A 20,396-nucleotide genomic window follows, 5' to 3' on the forward strand; every position below is an offset into this window, starting at 1 on the left:
TAAAGGACCGGCCTGTGGTGCCTCTGCCAGAAAACATGGAGCTCGGGAAGGCTGTTTTCGCTGGCAGAGGGTTACAGGAGACCATCGCAGCCAAAAACAGAGCTCGGGAGCCCATTTTCACTTGCAGAGCACTGGGGCCAAGACAGGTGCCCCCGACATGAGTGACATTGAGTTGGCCATTCCCATGCTGGCCATGCCCACCCCAGCCCCCTAAGGTCAAACATAAACCTGATGCGGCCCTCAATGAAATTGAGTTTTACACCTCTGCTTTAGGTGGTGTATTTTGAGAAAATAGAGTTTATAGACTAAACAGTTGCTATAGTATGTGGGGTACAGTAGTGAAAGCCCTTCATGCTAGTAGATTGTACCTTGGCACTAGGCAGAAAAAAAATCTTTCTTATCGCTATGTATACTATACCTTTTGTCCTGGAGGTCCCTGAGGTCCCTAAAAGGGAGAACAATGGGATTAACATAATAATGTAGATAGTTTAAGTTTAAATAACTAATTAAAAGCATCTGTGCAACTGTTTATCTTGAGTCAAAGACAATTGACATTTTGTACATTAGGGAAAACATAAGTGTTATATAAAAATACAATAGGTATTTTTCTCTTCCTGAATATTAATTATGACCTTTCTTCTTTATTATATCCATTCTTTGTGTTACACTATAGAGAATCACTGTTCAAACAAAAATCAATTTATAAACTTGATTAGCACAGATATTACAACCATAAACGTGAGCAGTTAAAGTGGGGAGGAAAATTTTACTTCTTGTTAATCAGATGATAATGGAGATTGCAGAGGTGCAGAAAACAGAACTTTTGTCAATTAAATACAGAATTAGGACACCGTTTGCCTTAGTATTGTGTGTAGCATTGAAGGCTTATAGAGGGAAACTTTGCAGTGTTAAGCATTGCTGTCAACTATTCCTGTCATCTAGCTGTGAAAAACTGCAAATCAGGATTGTCCCTTAAAATGGGATTTATTTAGGCTGTTGTGATTGCTCTTCTAGCTAAGGAGCCCAATTAAAAATACGTTAATTAAATATATAAATAAATAATGCATTGTGATGTATGAGTTTGGAATACAGTAGGCTCTCCAAAAATAACCTTTTCTCTTATTACAATATTATAACATAATATGGACATATTTTTCTTTCTTTCTGTTCCCAGAGGGAAATGAATCATATACACTAAAAAAAGTCTTTCTTCAGCAAAAAGGCTGCCTGCAGCAGTTGCGACTGGATATGCCAACTGTAATTAAAACCACCCTCAGAATGCATTTCACCGTTTATTCATACTGACATGTGTTCCTTGCCCTGTGAACTTGAAACTCAGTGAGTTGAGTCAAACACTAGCTATATTCTGGAAACTCTCTAGATGGCCATAAAAGAGGTTTGGTACTTCAAGTCAGGAAGACTTTGCATTTTATTCATTTATGATCTATTTATAACTTTCTTTCCTCCTTATTTTTCTATATACTCTTAGAGAGAACAAAGGAATGCAAGTTATTCATACACGTGCAAACTGACTTAACTGGCTAGCTGAATAATGCTAGTTTTAGTAAGCATGCTGCATGGACATCTTGCAGCTTTTGTGGAAGGAACATTTTAAAAGAATGCATGTTAGCATTTTACATCATTTGTTCTTGCATTTCTGTTTTATTATTGGTTTATTTGGGGTTTTTTTGCAGTATTTTATAATAGTTCTAACAATTTAACATGCTGTTAAGAAATGGTACGCAACCAGTGGTGGGTTGCCCTCGGTTCGGACGGGTTCTATAGAACCAGTAGTAAAACTGGTGGGAGGCTCCGCCCACTGACCCAAACATCATCAAAATTCTTCTGCTTGCGCGCGTCCGCAGAGCAAGTGCGTATATGCAGGCACAATGTGAACCGGTAGTAAATGTAAGTAGAACCCACCCCTGTACTCAATGTTACATGAACAGGGACAGTTGTTCTCTGTTTTATAAGTAAGTGCTCTGAGTCTCCTGAAGGTATCAGATTCAGCACTGTGAGAGCTTAAACTTGGATAACGCAATCAAACAAAACTCTTTGTTATCAAATTTCAAGTGCCTGTTAATTAAACAGCCCTTTATAATCATATGACTGAAAATTCTGCTTTTATGTTGGAAATCAGCAGTTTTTCTCTCCATTTTTATCAAGTAGCAGAAGAGATGCCTCTTTCATAGAAAAAGGTTAAAAACAATAAAACAGAAGCAGTTCTTGTATGCGTTCCACAATTTAACACCCTCTTGATATGTGTAGGAGATGAGTAGGTTAAACCCAAGGGCGGGATCAAATGTGTTATCAGTTTGGAATAGCTACCCTCTCACAAGAAATCCAAGTCCACCCCACCCACCCACCCACCCCGCCCATGCATTCCGTTGCCCTTACGCCCAATTTGGCTTGATCATTAGTAGATCAGATTCTGGTATATAGGTTACATGTAATAAACTTTTAGTGCTTTGAACTAAACTCCTATGCCTGCTTCTTGTACTTAACAATATGTTAGGCAACAACTCCAATTCCAGGATTCCAGGCAGCATATGAATTCTGAGAATTGTATTCTAAGATTTCTGGAGGACACTGACTATTAGTCACGAGTAAAAATCTGATAACATATGGAGTTTATGCAGAATTCAAAATCAGAATTCATCTGATATATTTAATAAATACATTTGCATTCTTGTTTCGTCCAAAGTGTTAATAAATTAGTTCTGCTAAATAAAAGTAATGTTTTTTAAAAAACAATGAGGAAGAATCTGTAACATCATTATTCTTCACTACATAGTTTCACATTTCAGGTATAACAGAAAGGCTACTCAGAGATTAAGGATGAGATGGGTAGTACCTAAATTTGACAGTAGATAGATAGATAGATAGATAGATAGATAGATAGATAGATAGATAGATAGATGTTGTTTTAACCCTTTTAAATGAGCAGAAACAAGAAGTTTTATCACTTTTTGAAATTAATTTGCAAAACTAATAACTCCTGAGCATTTTACATTTTCCCTTGAGGCAAAAAATTGCTGGTTTCAATTATATCACTTTTGGTTTAGAATGGGGTCCCTCTAGAAAGTATCCTGGCCTTCAGATGGCCTTTTGAAAGGTAGTGAAGCCTGAATGTTTTCAAAGATTTCTGGCCTATCATTGTTCTGTACAGAAGAACCTCTGGTCATGACCATAATTCATTCCATAACTTTGGTCGCAACCCAATTTGGTTGTGACCCAAACCTAACCAAAATTAATGCAAAATTAATGTAGTGGCCATATGTGGGTCGCTGTTTTTTGTAAACAACAGGAAATTTGGCGTTTACAAAAAAACTCAATTTGGTCGTGGTCAGAAGCATTCGTGACCAGAGGTTCTACTGTACTGTATTTTAGATCATACTCTCTAGTATTTTGTTATGAATTTGTATTGTATCATTATATTAGTGAGGATGCATATTTGTTATTATTATTGTTATTAATGGATTTTTCCATATTTATGTTATTTCATGTTATTGTATGCCATTGTGAAACTACCTGATTTGAGAGCAAATATATTTAATGAACAATGATCATAGTAATAAGTATATATCTTCTACCAAACAGAAAAATGAAAATATAAACATACTTACCAACAAACCTTGTTCACCTGGTTTTCCAGGTTCTCCCTTAAATACAAAATAATGATATATACAATTAAAAAGAAGACAAGTAGACAAAAATGATACTCAGCATAGGTCCATTAATAACTATTAAATGTGAGGGCTATATGGTGCTTTCATGGATCTTACATGGCAGAAGTGGGAGGTTACTGCACTCATGCCTTCTTTGTATATGTCCTAAACATATACCCAAAGATATTATAGAACATTGGACTAAATGAATAATCTAATCCAGGATGTACTGAACATCAACTTTATCTTCATTATATAGGAAAAAATGATAATTCATATGACTTTTGGAATATCAGTTATTATATTTTACTTGAATTTCCTAGAGATTCAAGTGCACCTAGAAATGACACAAATTTCTGATGTTGCAGATTTTATTGAACTATCCTAGTCCTGGGCGTGGGAGAACAACCAGGTCTTTATGGCTCTTTGGAATGGCGCACTTCCAGGGTACTGATAGATGAGATTGTTTAATCAAATTTTTATACTGTTTAATTGGATTTTGCTGTGTTCTAATTGCATCCACATTTTTAATGAGGTGTTAAATAATAAAGTAAAATCATTCTGATTGGCTGGTTTCTGTTTTGCTAAATAGCCAGTTTTTCATTCATTCATGGAACATTCATTTTTTTTAAATTTCTTTTTGTCACAACAGTATACACAAACAAATGTCATAGATAAAACAGCATATCTTGAAGAAAATATATATATATATAATTAAAATATGCATCAACTACATTAATTGGATATAATGAAGGGAACAATAGGACAGGAACAGTAGGCATGTTTGTGCCCTTATGCACGCCCCTTAGTTTATTATTAGTTTATTCTAATTTATTTATTAGTTTAAATTATTCTAATTTATTTATTAGTTTAGTTTATTATTAGTTTATTCTAAAACTAGATATCCTCTAGTTCACCTTACTTCATTTTTATCTTAATTTATTTTATCTTGTCATATTCTATTTTATCTTATTTTATTTCATTTTGTCTTATCAAATTCAATCTTATTTTATTGTGGTTGAAACCCATTATTTCTTGATATGGTCTACTAATCATAAAATTACTTATACTATAAAACTGTAATAAAAATATGGTAGGAATGGCTTCCTAGAAGTTCTTTCTCTTAACATAGTTCTAGTTAAGTTTATGTATTCCCTTAGAATATTAATTTTACAAAACAGGAGAACAGAATACGATTTACTTTAGCACTAATTTCCTGGACTGCTAACAAGTAAAAGATATTAAAATTCTTAATGTAATTTTTCACAGAAAAACATTTCCAGATATATCTTAAATATATGAATTTAATATGGAAATTAATTATAATCAATTATATCAATTTAATATAAATTTATGAGGTTGTTTCTGGCATACAAGGTTCTGAGAATTTTAATTAACTATTACAATCTGTAGAAAATGTAACCAGAATAGTTTTTAAAAATTATTTTTCTATGTGCGTATGCATCCATAGATACTTATTCACTAACAAAAATATCAATTAACCATGATAAAAATAGGAAAAAAATAAAAAGTAGATATTAATGTAATAACTTGTTATTATTTAATATATGTTTCTATTATTGTATCACCGTGCTATAATATTTTTTGCGGGATGAATAAAAATAATATCAAAGTGCCATTTCTTCTTTTTTCAACAAAAGGTTATAAACATTAAAGGGTTTGTAAAAAAAACAACAAAGGCTTCATCATCTCTGCTAAATCCAATACTTGCTTTTCAGATAGATAGTCAGAAATAACATAAATCAGTTAATCTCCTGTCTATCTACATCTCTAATGTTAATGTATGATGCATATGCTGTGTAATATCTATGATGACTGACTCACCGGCACCCCAGGAACTCCTCGTGGGCCATCTTTGCCAGTATCTCCAGGAGGGCCTCTTGGTCCAGGGGGTCCAGGGGGTCCAGGGGGTCCAGCTTGCCCTTGATCACCCTGAACACCCATCAATAAGGCCAATGTTAATATAGTCAAACAATCCAGTATAACAAAAAAAGAATGTTTAAGAAGACATGCATACAAAAAAAAAGTCAAAATACAGTAATTGACCGACAAGTCAGTCTATGTGCATAACTAACAGCTCATATTTATCACATACTGGACAACCTGTGACATGCTGGGTCATCATTTCAAGATATTACCTTACCTAAACAGAGAAGCTGGGATCATCAGTCGATGCAGGAGCAGGGATGACTTTTGATTTTCTGTTGGCTCCTTCATTGACTTTCCTTGTGGGAAGCTGGCAGGGAGCATTGAACCCTTCCTTCCTTCCTTCCTTCCTTCCTTCCTTCCTTCCTTCCTTCCTTCCTTCCTTCCTTCCTTCCTTCCTTCCTTCCCTTTCCTCCCTCCGTCCCTCCCTCCCATATTTTTTTTAACAGCAAAGGTTACTTCTCAGATAAGACAAGGAATTGGATTTAGGCCTGCAATTCCTAAACAATTTATTGGCATTAATTGTGCATGACTACTTGATGCTGATGGCTACTCCTTTTAGGCAAGAACATGGCTTCAGTTATCCTTTTTTAAATTTCTGTTGGATTATGACTGTTCTTTGTGGCCTATGAAGCGATTTTACAAACTGTATCAGTCATCTTGACTAGAAAGTGACAAAATGGACACACATAATAAGGCAATGCCCTCTTAAACAATAAGTAAGCACACTTTTAACATGCAAGTAATAATCCAACAGAGAATGTTCATGAAAAAATATTCTCCATTTGAACATGACACAAACTAGAATGATCTTGTGAAAGTTCTGCATTTGAAAAATATACAGAAAAGATTATTTCTAGATTTACTGCTCCCTAATTCGACACATACTATACATTTCTGCAGGGGGAAAAACATTTCTTTGGATGTTGTAGTAAAGGTTGAACAATTAAGAGTTAGATGGAGGCTTTTATGTTAGGTTACAAAATTAATGCATGAGATTCAGCAAGTGAGCACTGATTGACATCTAAGGGGCCAGTGAAATACGACTTCTTGCTGAAATATGAACTTTTAAATCAAACAGTTAAATATTTATTTAATTTCTTTTTTAAGCAGCCTTTTCATAAGTACAATCAAGAACAACTTGATGTACATAAATCTATCCACTTCACAATGTATCATGTTGCGTAATTAACTGTTAAATTAACAATTACTCTTCCTTCAACAATATTGTTTTATTCAATTACCAATAAAAATAAAAACGCTTACAAGGCAATTGATAAAATTAATTAGCACTATACAGTGAAACTCCTTAAGTTTTATTTGGGTGGTTTTTTTTTAAAGGAAGCCTCCATTTCATTAATAGCAATACAGTTCTAAAAAAAGCTTCATCAATACTTATAACCCACCAATCAGCTGCAAGCGAGAAAATGGAAAAAGTTCAGAGAGAGATGAAGCACTACCTTAATGAGGCGGCGTTTAATGAGCTGCTGATCAGCAGAAAGAAACCCATGATTGATTTTAGGAAACACCATCTGATCAGGCAGGTGAGGTCAAAGGTTGAAGTGCAGAGATGAAAGAGTTGAAGAACAGACATCAGAAGGCACCAAAGAAGAAATAGAAAGATATACATTAGACTTGTCATAGCAAATATAACTTCCAACTGGTGCTTCTGCCTTCAGAAGAATCTATGCTTAGTTTTAGAATTATTGCAAAGTTGCACAAGGTGGGAGGTAGAACCTCCACGGTCTTGTCCTGTTATGAGATAAGCGGTAACACAAACTTGCTCTCAAAACACCTAATTGGACTTCAATTTTAAAATATTTCTTCAGCATCTGGAAGATCAAAATGGAATGTTTTTATTTCACATCATGAGCAAAGATTCCAAGAGACAAAGCACTAGTTCAGACTCAGTCAGACTTTCCAAATAGCGTAAGATGCCAGGAGCAACAGGACCTTTAAATACTGGAGGCATAATAATTATCTTCTGGTCCCTAGATCAGGGGTCTCCAACCTTGGTCCCAAAGCTGGCTGAGGAACTCTGGGAGCTGAAGTCCACAAGTCTTAAAGGGACCAAGGTTGGAGACCCCTGCCCTAAATAGCTAAAATGATGATTAATTTTTAAAGAATGCAAGGGCATGTCACTGTAACACCACCAAGACAAAAATAAATAAATGGTGAATGTTATTATTAGGGTTTTATACATTTTTAAAAATCTTTCTGATTCAAGCAGAGTGGTCTGTTTTGACCATTAAAATTATTTACATATAAGTTTGGGTTTTATTGAATGCATCTCTGGCTGATCCCTCTGCAATGCAACAACAATGAAGGAATAAGGATCATAAGGGATGATCAGGTGGGCTGACCAACTTCTGAAAGCAAAATCATTATCCATGACATCTTTATGCTGATATGGAAAGACTGGCTGGCTGATGCGTAGTGGCCACAAACCTTGACGGTGAGGATCTGATTACTGTGAAGGGCAGCAACTGTGGGGAAGCCTGGCAGACCCTAGGAACATACACACACACAGTACCAAAATAACACGACACAAAACGTCACACACAGAATGGCAATTTAACAACAGACACAGAATTAGGTTTATGATCAGATTTGTTATAGATGGTGGCATCTTAATATGTTATTTTCTTTTGAACAAATACAAAGGGCTGCCAGGATTAAACAGGTCACAAAAAATATAAACTATTAAAGGTAAGTATTTGAATACCAGTATCTTATTTATTATCTGCTATAGAAATAGGCCACCTTTTTCAGAATAATGTTATATTGTGGATTTAGTAATGTTAAATTATATATACTAGTGAACAACAACTCAGAAATGGTGTATCTTTTAAAGTTTCATTGTTGTTGTTGTTTTTTGTTACCATGCAACATAAAAGCATGTAAAATACCAGTGACACACAAACATACACATACTGTACATTAAACTGAACATTTTACTAGGTTGGAACTAAAGAGTTAAAGGTGTATCTTTCACATTAATCAGAATTAAAAAATTTAATATCCTTACAAACTAAGAGAATATTATCAGATGCAAGAGAAGATATGTACATCGGATTTCTTCCAACTTTCCAGTACTGTTTTTGAAGATAGGGGGGAAGGATAAATCGATTTTTAAAAGGGATAAATTTCACACTTATTTGTTGAGTATACTGTTTTTAAACAACCAACCATCTAACTATTCAGGAGAAAAACAAACAAATAAATGTACATACAGTACATTTCCAGACAAATCCTATGCATATCATTGTGGAAGTAATGCCTACAAAAGGAATATAACACCCAAGTAAATAGTTATAGGAGTTTTAAAAAGTATTAGTTCTTCCAAATACATTATGGTACTTTCAAATGATTAAGAATTTGTTTTCAGTTTGGATGGCTTCTACTATACCTTCTATCTATCTGTATATTATGAAATAGAAATTTAAGCAGACACTTGTAGAATTATAGAACACAACAAATTTTGTAGAATTACTTCAAATATTTGCCAAGTGCAGCAGTGGTGGGTTCCTACCGGTTCTGTCCGGTTCTACCAAATAGGTACTAACTTTAGGGACTAGTTCTCCGAACCAGTAGTACAGGCAGCCTAGCCATGCCCCCGAACCGGTTCCCCAGTCACTGCTTGGTCGCCCACCCGACGCATCCAAGAAGCCTCTCAGCTGCCTGGCCACAGGTGCCGAAAAGTCCTTCAGCTGGTGAAAAGAAAGCTGCACATGTGCAAAGATGGCAGCAGCAACCGGAGGTCTTTTTTGCGCCCTGCGCCAATGGCTGGATGGAAAAGAAGCCTCTCAGCTTCCAAGTTCATCAGCAATCTCAGTCCCTTCACAGGGTCCCTTTTCTCTGCACCCGGGAAAGATCAAAAGGCGCGGAGCAGCTTTTAAGGAGGAAGTCGGCATAGCCGCGTAGACGAGGTAAAACAAACAAACCACTAAGGGAAGGAGCCCCCACCTGAAGCTGCCAGTGTTTCAGCTAACCCCTCCCTCCCCACAGCTTGGAGCTCCAAGCGGAAGAGGTCCTTGGCTGTTGCGAAGAAGCGGCAGCTGCAGGTGCGCCACACCCACTTCGTTCGCTTTGCAAAGCTGCTCTCAAAGAGAATGAAGCGGGCATGGTGCACCCGGAGCTGCCGCTTCTTCGCAACAGCCGAAGATGGAAGACTTCACACCGGTGAGGAAGGCGGCCAGATCCTCTGTGTAGCCCGAGCTCTCTGGGATGGGTAAACAAGTGTGGGGAGGCGAAGGGAAGCGGGCTCAGCCCCCCACGTTTGCACTCCCCTCCCAGCCTTTGCCTGTGCCTCCGTGGCACCAGTATCTCCCGAAGCTGCCACCGTTGGAGCTGTGACCGGGACTGGGGCAGCCCTGTAAGCTGGGCGCCCGAAAACGGCATGGAGGTTCTCCGCAGTTCCTCGGCTCATCTAGGAAAGCGTTTGGTGCAGCACAGTGAAATTTAACAGCCATGAGCTGTGCTTTTCCCCTAAGCGCTGTGGGCGGCAGAGGGAAACAGGAGCTTCTCTCCGCACAGAGCTTTTCAGATGAGACTTGGAGAAAAGAACGACTCATGGCTGTTAAATTTTGCTGTGCTGCGCCAAACACTTTCCCATAAAGAGCACTGGCTGTTTCTTCCTCTTTGTTCATCCAGCACAGTGAAATGTAGCAACCATGAACTGCGCTTTCCTCCAAGTCAAATCCGGAAAGATCTGGCTGGGGAGGAGTGCCTCCGTCTGCCAGCTCAGGGCAGAGGACTCAGCTGCAGCCCAGACGAACTGAGGAACTGCGGGGAGCTTCCCATGTGTTGCACCTGCCCAGCCTTCGCCCGCGCCTCCATGCTGCCAGCGCCTCCCGAAGCTGCCGCCGTTGGAGCTGTGACAGGGATGGGGGCAGCCCAGTAAGCGGGCGCCCAAAAATGGTGCAGAGGCACAGGCAAAGGCTGGGAGGAGGGGATGCAACACGCAGGAGGCTCCACACAGTTCCTTGGCTCGTCTGGGCTGCAGCTGAGCCGGCAGAGGCCGTGCAAGGCAGGGTGAGATGGGAGCGTGCTAACCTTGCCATCCCCAAGTGCCAGACTCTGCTATTGGCATTGCCCCTGGCTTGCCTGCTCCAGCTGCAACCACGGGGAAGGCCCATCAGAGGCGAGAAGCAGTGCTTTTTGGTCAGGAAGGGCAATGGAGGGAAAGCTGAGATGACCACTGCCACTCCACTGCATGCCGCCCTGGATATGGGGCCGAAGTGTCAAAAAAAGTGTTAAAAAGTCCCAAAAAATTTCACTGTTTTGGTGGGGGTCATGTGACTGAGTGCATGAGTGACGTCAAGTTGGCCACGCCCACTCAGTCATCTCCCTTCCAGCCACACCCACAGAACCGGTAGTAAAAAAATTTAGAACCCACCCCTGAAGTGCAGGACTTGACCATTACAGGATCCCTGACAGATGGCAATCCTGTCTCTGTTGAAATACAACTAGCAAAGTAAAATCCACCACTTTCTGAAGCAGACTATAGCAACATTGGACAGCTTTTAGCATTAGGATTTTTAGTTTCTAATATCCAAGTAACATTGACTTCCTTAAAAAAATAAACCCATTTTTATTTTCCTGTGTTCTAGAACAATTATAGTAGTTCTGTTTTATGTTCTAAACGGAAATCCTTCAGATTCTTGAAACCAACAGTCAGGTCTTCCTACAACCTTCTCTTTTCCAGACTAAACGTACCAAATATATCTGAATATTTCTCACAGATTTTTTTCCAAGTCTTTGATCATTTTGATTGGTCCCTGATGAACACACTCCAGTTTCTTAGTGCTTGTCCTAAAATGCAGTATTCACAGCTTGATTCAGTATTTAAGTACAATTTGATTAATGTAAAATAGAAAGGAACAACAACATTTTCTTTGTCTCGATATAGTATTTCTATTAATGCAGCCTGGGATTGCAACTTAATTTGAAAAATATACTTACATTTGCTTATCCAGCTCTGCATTCATCTGTTTTTAGCCATATTTTGGTCTTTTCTCCTAGAATCTCCTGGTTTTATCAAATGCATTGCAGAGACCACTCTATCCCTGCACTCAGTTAAATTGAGCACTTTATTTCCCCCACCCTTGAGCAGAGGGAAGCATCCTTGATTAAAGTTTTCAGTAACTAGGAAGTTCTTTGATTAATATTTCTAGTAGATTAAGATGTCTTTTAAGTAGCAAAGCAAGCTCTCCATGAGGAATGTAGAGTCTGATAAGAATTGGTTCAAACCTGCCAAGGATACTGACTTGAAGTTTAGTAACCTGCAAACTCTTTATAATGCGAGAAACACATGTCCTGAATAACTAGATGAATATTAATGATCAACTAAGAAATTACAAAATGTTACATGCTACATGCTAGAACCTCTGGGCATGTGTGTTGTGCCATAAAGGTGTCAAATGATATTAACCAATGAAAGAGCTCATCCCAAACCCAATATGTATATTAAGTAATTCTCCACTTTTCTAAGGGGCTCCTCTACAGGGTGAGGTCTTTCTTTGCTTGTGTAAATAAGGAGTAGATTTTTAGTCTACCTTCCCAGCTTGGGTTGTGTTTGGGCAAGGTACAGTGGGCTGGATGGATATTTAAGGCTAATACTACAAAATGAAATCAGATACATTTGGAATTATTTCTTCTTGATAAATCAATGCTGAGTTTACTAAGCAATAAACTATTCTCTAAAATTCACAAGCCGGCTGTTTCTTAATCTATGTCAGAGTTTTGTTCATTATTAGTTCAGCAGTCTATAATTAAATGGGTTATCTTTTATAGCTGGAACAATATTTGCCAGTATGCAATTTTGTGGCATTATGCCTGTCTTCTATGATTTCTCAATCATAGAAAGAAACTTCCAGGTGACATCTGCAACTCATTCAAGATCCTTGAAATGAATTTAACTTTATTAACTGTAGCTAGTTATTTAATCACCTCTTTTCTTAACGTGGATTGCCACTTCCTTGTTAACTGTTCTGCTTAAATTAGTTTAAGTATAGTTCCCATTATGATCAGGCTGATATCTGCCCAATATCACCTGCTTTTATCTTAGCAGCATGTCCATTGTTCTTTCATCCTTCATTTTACTACTGTTCTTTTTTTTTTTTAAAAAGAACTTTTTGTTAATGTTCTGCATATTCTTCTCTTCTGCATATTCCATTTCTTATATATGTCCTTTTTAAAACCTAGTTCTGTTGAAAGCTCCTTATCATTTTCAATAATTTTCTAAATTTCTCATTTTTCCTTATGGGAATTATATGACATTTTTCTTTCAATATATTATTTTCTGAGAAGTTCTTAGCTTTACTGCATTCTCTTTGACCTCTGGGTTTCAGTCCATGGGATTTCATCTAGCAAGTTATTTGCTGAAATTGTCTGCCCTGAACTCAACTCATGTGTCAATGCTTCAATTTCTCTTTCTGTATTATTCTGAATCTCAAGATCATACAGTCATTGTTCCCAAGGTTTTCATTTTTCCTACTTCAACAAGCTTCTTGCTTAGGATGATGTCTAAAAGAGCCAATCCCCTTCTTTGTTTTCAAATGTCTGAAAAATTAAACAGTCAACACAGATGTTTGGGGATCTTGCAGTTTTGATCAAGTTGGTTTTAAAACAGACACTCGAGTACTTATATTGTAAGTCTTCCATTCTACACCTTTCCTTCCTGAAAGTTCTGAACTCTGTTCTTTTGAATAAGTTACATTCTTCAGTGCTATCATTCCATTCATGTGTTGCCTCAATATCACAACTTTATCAAGCAGATAGTAAACTTCACTTTCATGGTTATGAATTGCCAGGAACCTCTACTTAATTTTAATTGGAAACAGAATAATGGACTACATGGCCAATATATAACTCACTCTTTCAAAGAAGGCTCTCACAACTGATCTAACATATATATGCTGAGCCATTAGATTTTAGCTGCATGGGGAAATAACTTACAAACACAATCTCTATATAAGTAATATAATAGAGTTGAATATCATGCTGATAAACAATTAAAGAGTATTGAATATTTGGCTATAAGCAATAAATTAACAATTGTTTTCCCTTTATATTTCCTGATAGTTGAGAAAGACTTAAATATGTACATTTTCCTTCTACTTTTCTTTGTAATACAGCTACTTTGCTTGTTGTGCCTCTGCTTCACTTTCTCCTGGTCTATTGAGCAGTTGAAGCTAATACAGAAGACTTTCAGTTCTGTTGCAGCTTTCCTATATTATTGTGAACAACTGCAGCTGCAGTATGAAACTTTTAGCAGTGAAGACTGATCACTGGACTTTCATGGATAGGAAAGGCTTTACATAACTAGTGAGGGCAAAACATTCAGGTTCAGGAGTAATTTTGTTATTCCCTGGCTTATGCTGTGAGCTGCCTGGCTTATGCTGTGAGCTGCTTTTACACTGAAAGTAAAGCCAATTTTTGCCTGAAATCCAGTCTGGAGATTGAAGGTTGGAGAAGATACATGTCTATAGATGCTGCAGTTCTAGTGTCTGATCCTGATCCAATTCCATACCCCTTTAATCTCCAAAGAATGCCATTATCTCCATACTGAGAATCAAAGAGTTGAATCATGTAGCAGTGTCAGGATCTACAGCCAAGCTTTCTGGAAGTAATTTGTGCATTGTAGCTCAAGACGTGGAGACATTAATTAGTCTGGAAGAGACCTTACAAGGCTGCTTCAAAAACCAAATAGTTACGGGAGACAACTTTGGTAATATTCCCTCTTATATTCTATGTCTGGAACCAATAGCTTTGCCTTGCTTACTTGATTCTTGATTCTCACCTATACCTTCATCATGTTTTTTATTTGATACAGGGTTCTTGTTCTTGGCCTAAAGATTAATATAGACGAGTCTTCTGCTTAGTGATTTTGTTGGGAGAGATCTGTATAGTTGTCATCAGCTGTCTATTGTCCTTTGGGTATCTTCTGTGAGTTTGGAGAAAATACTTATGATTCCATTTTTTTTCTATATTTGATTGAGCATTGGCATCAGGAAATGAACTTTATACCAAAGCACCAGGTGAGGAAAGCACCTATCCCCATAGTCTGGTTATAATACATACAATCACTGTTCAATTCAATACCCAACTTCAATATCATTACTGATTAAAATTCAGAAACATGTTATTTTTATTCAATTGTTGTCATATTTGTATATTACCTACTTAAATAACCCTAGTTCACAGCTACTTGTGCAACTATTTTAGGATCTTTTTTTCTTCCTTGGCAGGAGCAATGAAGTTTTTGTTTATCCTTGACTTAGCTATACAAACATGCATATTACTGCAAAGGTTCATGAAACAAAACTAGAATTGCCACCTGCTGCCCATTTGCACTTCAAATATTCCTTGCCAGCTGCTACTATTTCACATCAAATCATTCTAACTGTTAACTAAAATGATCCTAAAATGATATGTTGGGCTCCCCATCCTATACTTCAAGGTCCAATTAATCTCTTAGGCTGGGTGCTTATTATTTTACCTGATTCAAGATTGTTTTGCATCGTTCTTTATACAGCCTCAAAGATTCACAACAGGAACTTCTTTACATTAAATATTTTTATAGCAATTTCTGCTTTCTCAATCAGCGGCTAAATTTAAACAATGACACAACTCAGCTGACAAAACAAAAGGGCATTCTTCACAATGTTTTCATTCATTCAAATCATACTTTTGATTTTAATACAGAAACTTTGCAAACATGAGTTTGTAGTTAATAAATATTCAGTAGTAATCTGTATTATCCCTGTAAAAGCTTTTCAGATATGTTTCCCTCTCAAATTTATCCTTATACACATTTGCATCCATTGCCCCTGATAATCTCTATTTCACAAATGTTTATAATCTGATTATTAATTTTGGATAATGGAACTTCTTCACTTAAATAATTGAGACTAGTATTAAACTGACATGGCATCCAGGTCTTCTAAGATAAGTATAAACAATGCTTTCTGAATGTTTCTAACAGTTTTTTATACTTCCCATTATTGCATATAGCACATATTTTAATAATTACAATTTTATAATTTTTTTACTTTCCAACATCTACCAACTGATTTACCAAAGAATTTAAAAAGTAACCTATTTTCAAATAAGGTGCGTCCAAAAATTCACATTTTTGTGAATTCAGATAAGCTAGTGGTTATGTCCTGATGTTTTGCCATTCAGATGATTTTTTCCTTTTTTTTTGAGTAACTATATGTTATAATTTTTGTTTAAAAATAGTATATTTATGTACTATTATTCCTAATAGGCTTGCTTTTATTCATCTACTCTTCCTGCAGAAACATTTACATTACTGAAGAAAATAATTTTAATTAAGAGTGAAGGCAGTGCCTTTTAGTAAATAATGCCCTACTCTTCATTTGTCCTCAGTTATGACATTATATTGTTAAAATATATTTTCAATCTGTTTATACATTGTTATAGAAAATAATCTTTCAAACCTTCAGTGTGACAGTCATGCTATAGATTATTGATAGATGTGAATCTTATGTCAGCTATCGAAATGAAAAGGGACTTAAAATTTTAGTAGTGAACTTCTGTCTCAAGCTCTCTGAATTCTGGGGTTTGTTCAGTTTTTGTTTACATTTCTTCTAACCATTTCCTGAATATCAGAGGATGCCTCTATTGTCATACTGAGTGATAACTTAGTCTGGCATCTTACGTAGTTTGCACTGGAACTAGATCTGAAATGGCCAGTTGATCTACAGAAGTTTCTTTAGTACAGAAATATAACGAAAAAGAGATGTGTTTTAAAACCTGCTCAGTTTGTATAAATAAAGTTTAAATTCCATAAACTTCATCAGTTTATAGTGGCATTCTTTTAGATAGATTGAATTTTGGAAAGATATTGGTACTTTCACCATTAGAAATTGGGAACGTACACATTTGGCATCACCTGAAAGATCTTATGCACCTACACACACACATTTTTTAATGCATGTGTTGACAATCACTGCTCAACTTCTCAATCATTAACTTAATTGTTTGATTTACTATGCTGCTTGACAATAAACTCAGACCCTCTGGCAGATAATTCACAGTAATTTTAATCTGATTTTTTTGAATGTCTTATCTTTCCAGTCAAATTCAGCAACATTATTCGTTGAAGTTATGTTGCATTAAAGAAGAAATGGCACAGCACATAAATAATCTGTGTGGTAAAAAGCACATTCTCAGAGTTCAGTTCTCATCAGAGATGTTGTTTAATAGTCTAATCCAATATAAGATTATTGGCATTGTAACTTCAGTCCATCCACAAAGAAAGGTCCAGGTTTATAATGAAAATGAATGTGACATTAATCTCAACCTATTACTAAGAGGTCTATAGCATTATTTGCTGCTTGTTTTTTTACTACTGAACAATTTATGTATTAGAGCTAATATAAAAGACAAACAAAATATAATAATAATCTTAATTTGAATTTTTCTCTAGCAAAACAATGTGTTCAATCACCAAGATTAAGACAAGTGAAGATAATAAAGGAAAATTCTGAGTGCTTTTACTTTCTGGAACTTAATAACGCCAGCTGAAGACATCTGAAAAATGCTTTTAGTTGCATGCAGACCCAACTAATTAAAAAAATATTTAGACAACACCATGTGAAGAAAATAATTTCATGAGCTGTATCTAGACCACAAAACTAATCAAAAATCAGCTGCTGGGTGATGATTGTGAAGGTTAATAAACAATAAATCTTCCATGTGTTAGGAATATATGAATCATTTACAGAAAGAAGATAGAAAATAGATTACCATATTCAATTACAGCCATTTCATGCACACTAAACTTCTCTTTTCATTAATTACTGTTCTAGTTGGACTATAAATCATGAATGATCCTCCCGTGGCAATGTTCTTTAAGTAGAAGTTACTCTGCAATCTTCAAAGGCCTGCTCGGGGTTTTTTTTCCCATAGTTTCAAGTAAGCAAAAGCGAAACTTGGTTTAAAATTCTTGTCCCCTTAGAATAAATACTGGAATTATCTTCAGACATAAGCATTAAAAAAAGATAGGTTAACAAAAAACTGTAATATATTAAATCTCGTATCTGTATAAAGTTGTATTGTGATAATTTCAATGTCATTTTCCAATATGAGGACAAGAGATGAACTAATTTTAAAATGAGAAATTATCTATGGATTATGAAATAATATAGAGGAAAGCGTAATTGTATCTTTCAATTATATTGTTTTTATTTGTTTCCTAGTACGATTTGTTAGCTTATTAGTAATCTTGACTATCACTAAGTGTTGTATCTTTTTATTCTTGATGAATGTATTTTATTCTCCTTATGTACACTGAGACCATATACACTTAAGACAAATTCCTTGTGTGTCCAATCACACTTGGCCAATAAAGAATTCTATTCTATTCTATTCTATTCTATTCTATTCTATTCTATTCTATTCTATTCTATTCTATTCTATTCTATAATCTAGTCCTCCATATATCCATCTAGTACATTTAGAAAAATGCATGAAAGATTGAAATAGGAAAGTTAATGACAACCCTTTTTCTAGTTGTTATTAGAACGGAAAACTTCAATGAGGCTGTTTATAGTTAATTAACATTCACAGACCAAGTACTTTAGATTTCAATTTATCTACTAAAATTATAAATACACTGTAAATACACTGTCAGTTTCTATTATGGTCAAGATCCAAAAAAGATAGAAGAGAAATTTTTACCTACATTGCTTCATATGCCTTATGCACGGTCACTCATGCTCTGGTTACATCTCGTTTGGACTATTGCAATGCTCTCTACATGGGGCTGCCCTTGAAGTGCACCCGGAGGCTGCAGCTAGTCCAGAATGCAGCTGCGCGAGTAGTAACGGGAGCCACTCATTGCTCCCATGTAACACCACTACTACGCAGTCTGCACTGGCTTCCTGTGGTCTTTCGGGTGTGCTTTAAGATTTTGGTTACCACCTTTAAAGCGCTCCATGGCTTAGGGCCCGGGTACTTACGGGACCGCCTGCTGTTACCTCATGCCTCCCACCGACCCGTACGCTCACACAGAGAGGGTCTTCTCAGGGTGCCGTCCGCCAAACAATGTCGGCTGGCAGCCCCCAGGGTTAGGGCCTTCTCTGTGGGAGCTCCTACGCTTTGGAACGAACTTCCCCCTGGTTTACGCCAAGTGCCTGATCTTCGGACTTTTCGCCGTGAGCTGAAAACGCATTTATTTATTCAAGCGGGACTGGATTAAAAGTTTTACTTAATTTTAACTGGGGTTAGTTGTTAATTTTTAGGTAATGGGGTTTTATCATTTTAATTGTAATTTTAAATTTTGGCCTATTTAAATAAGCTTTTTAATTAATTTTTATTGTGTATGATTTCTGTATTTTTATCTGGCTGTAAACCGCCCTGAGTCCTTCGGGAGATAGGGCGGTATAAAAATTTGATTAAATAAATAAATAAATAAATAAATAAATAAATATAAGCATATAATAAAGATAGAGTAAGAATGAAACCACTGAAAGAAGTAGGTATTTCTTTGATGTGCACACTGGGGAAAAATCTCTAGGAAAGGCATTATTGTGCATTTTTCTTTTTACACTGACGAGATGCTTCTATGAGTGGCTGATTGCTAAAATTTTGGATTCTTGCCCATCAAATCAAGAGGCACACTTCCAATTAAGATATTGAAAATTAGATTGCTAGATTATTAAAACCTTTAGTACCTACCATGCAATATTTTATAGCTAAAATAAAGACACACTTTAACAGCCTAATACTGAAACACACTTCTTAAAACACATTGGGAGAAATATCCAGCTGTCGATTCTCTGCAGAAATATATCCAGTATTTGTCAGCAGATTTTTTAAAGGAGGAGTTTTTAATCATTCTTTGCTCCTCAGCTCCATGCTTCCAAAATTTGCTTCTGAACAATGTGGAAGGTAACATGAAGACCACACGTATTATTTTGTTGACTGATGGCTTTTTATCTACTCAGAAACTTAACTGGGGCTTTGAAATCCAACTGCATCATAACTTTCCAGTTAATTGTGGAGCCTGTCTTTCACTGAAGTAAAAATCAAAATCAAGGTTTCTAGGGCTGTGCAAAACTACAGATTTAAAAACAAAGTGGTGTTTATGTGAAAACATAAACTTATCCCTTCTCTTCCACTTTTTATACCAAAGACATCTTTTCCTGAAGCTCATGGTAGCCATGCTATCCTCAGAAGGGATCAGAAATAATTTTTAGCCTGTTCATTTAAGAACTTTAATGTGCATACAACAATGCAGAAGAAAGTTTTTCTCAGTATGACAATAATTTCTTCCCTTAAACGTTCTTAATGCACGCTTTAGACAACTGAGCTAAGCAACTGCAGCTTGCCATATCCTGGCCATCAATAAGAAATGAGACAGGCTAGTGGCATATAAAAGATCCATTTGGTCTGTTGAGTTAAAAGTAAAGGTAAAGATTCCCCTCGCACATATGTGTTAGTTGTTCCCGACTCAAGGGACGGTGCTCATCTCCATTTCAAAGCTGAAGAGTCAGTGCTGTCCAAAGATGACTGTGTGATTATGTGGCCACCTTGATTAAACACCAGAGGCACACGGAACGCTGTTACCTTCCCACCAAAGGTGGTCCCTGTTTTTCTATTTGCATTTTTTACATGCTTTCGAACTGCTAGGTTGGCAGAAGCTGGGACAAGTAATAGGAGCTCACTCCGTTATGTTGCACTGAACTGCCAACCTTTTGATTGACAAGCTCAATGTCTTAGCCACTGAGCCACCACATTCCTTTTTCT

General features: G+C 36.5%; 1 protein-coding gene across 1 annotated transcript in view; it reads right to left on the reverse strand.

Annotated features, from left to right (window-relative positions):
• Nucleotides 1-20,396, reverse strand: part of COL25A1 (collagen type XXV alpha 1 chain) — a 151,845-nt gene that overhangs the window by 75,794 nt on the left and 55,655 nt on the right. The window contains exons 4-7 of the mRNA XM_058193126.1: nucleotides 7,076-7,147; nucleotides 5,514-5,621; nucleotides 3,627-3,662; nucleotides 419-445 (exon numbers count right to left, since the gene is read on the reverse strand). Of these exons, the coding sequence (XP_058049109.1) occupies nucleotides 419-445; nucleotides 3,627-3,662; nucleotides 5,514-5,621; nucleotides 7,076-7,147 (243 nt within the window). The remainder of the gene's footprint in view (nucleotides 1-418; nucleotides 446-3,626; nucleotides 3,663-5,513; nucleotides 5,622-7,075; nucleotides 7,148-20,396) is intronic.

This window comes from Ahaetulla prasina, chromosome 8, assembly GCF_028640845.1.
Source record: "Ahaetulla prasina isolate Xishuangbanna chromosome 8, ASM2864084v1, whole genome shotgun sequence".
Lineage (NCBI taxonomy): Eukaryota > Metazoa > Chordata > Lepidosauria > Squamata > Colubridae > Ahaetulla > Ahaetulla prasina.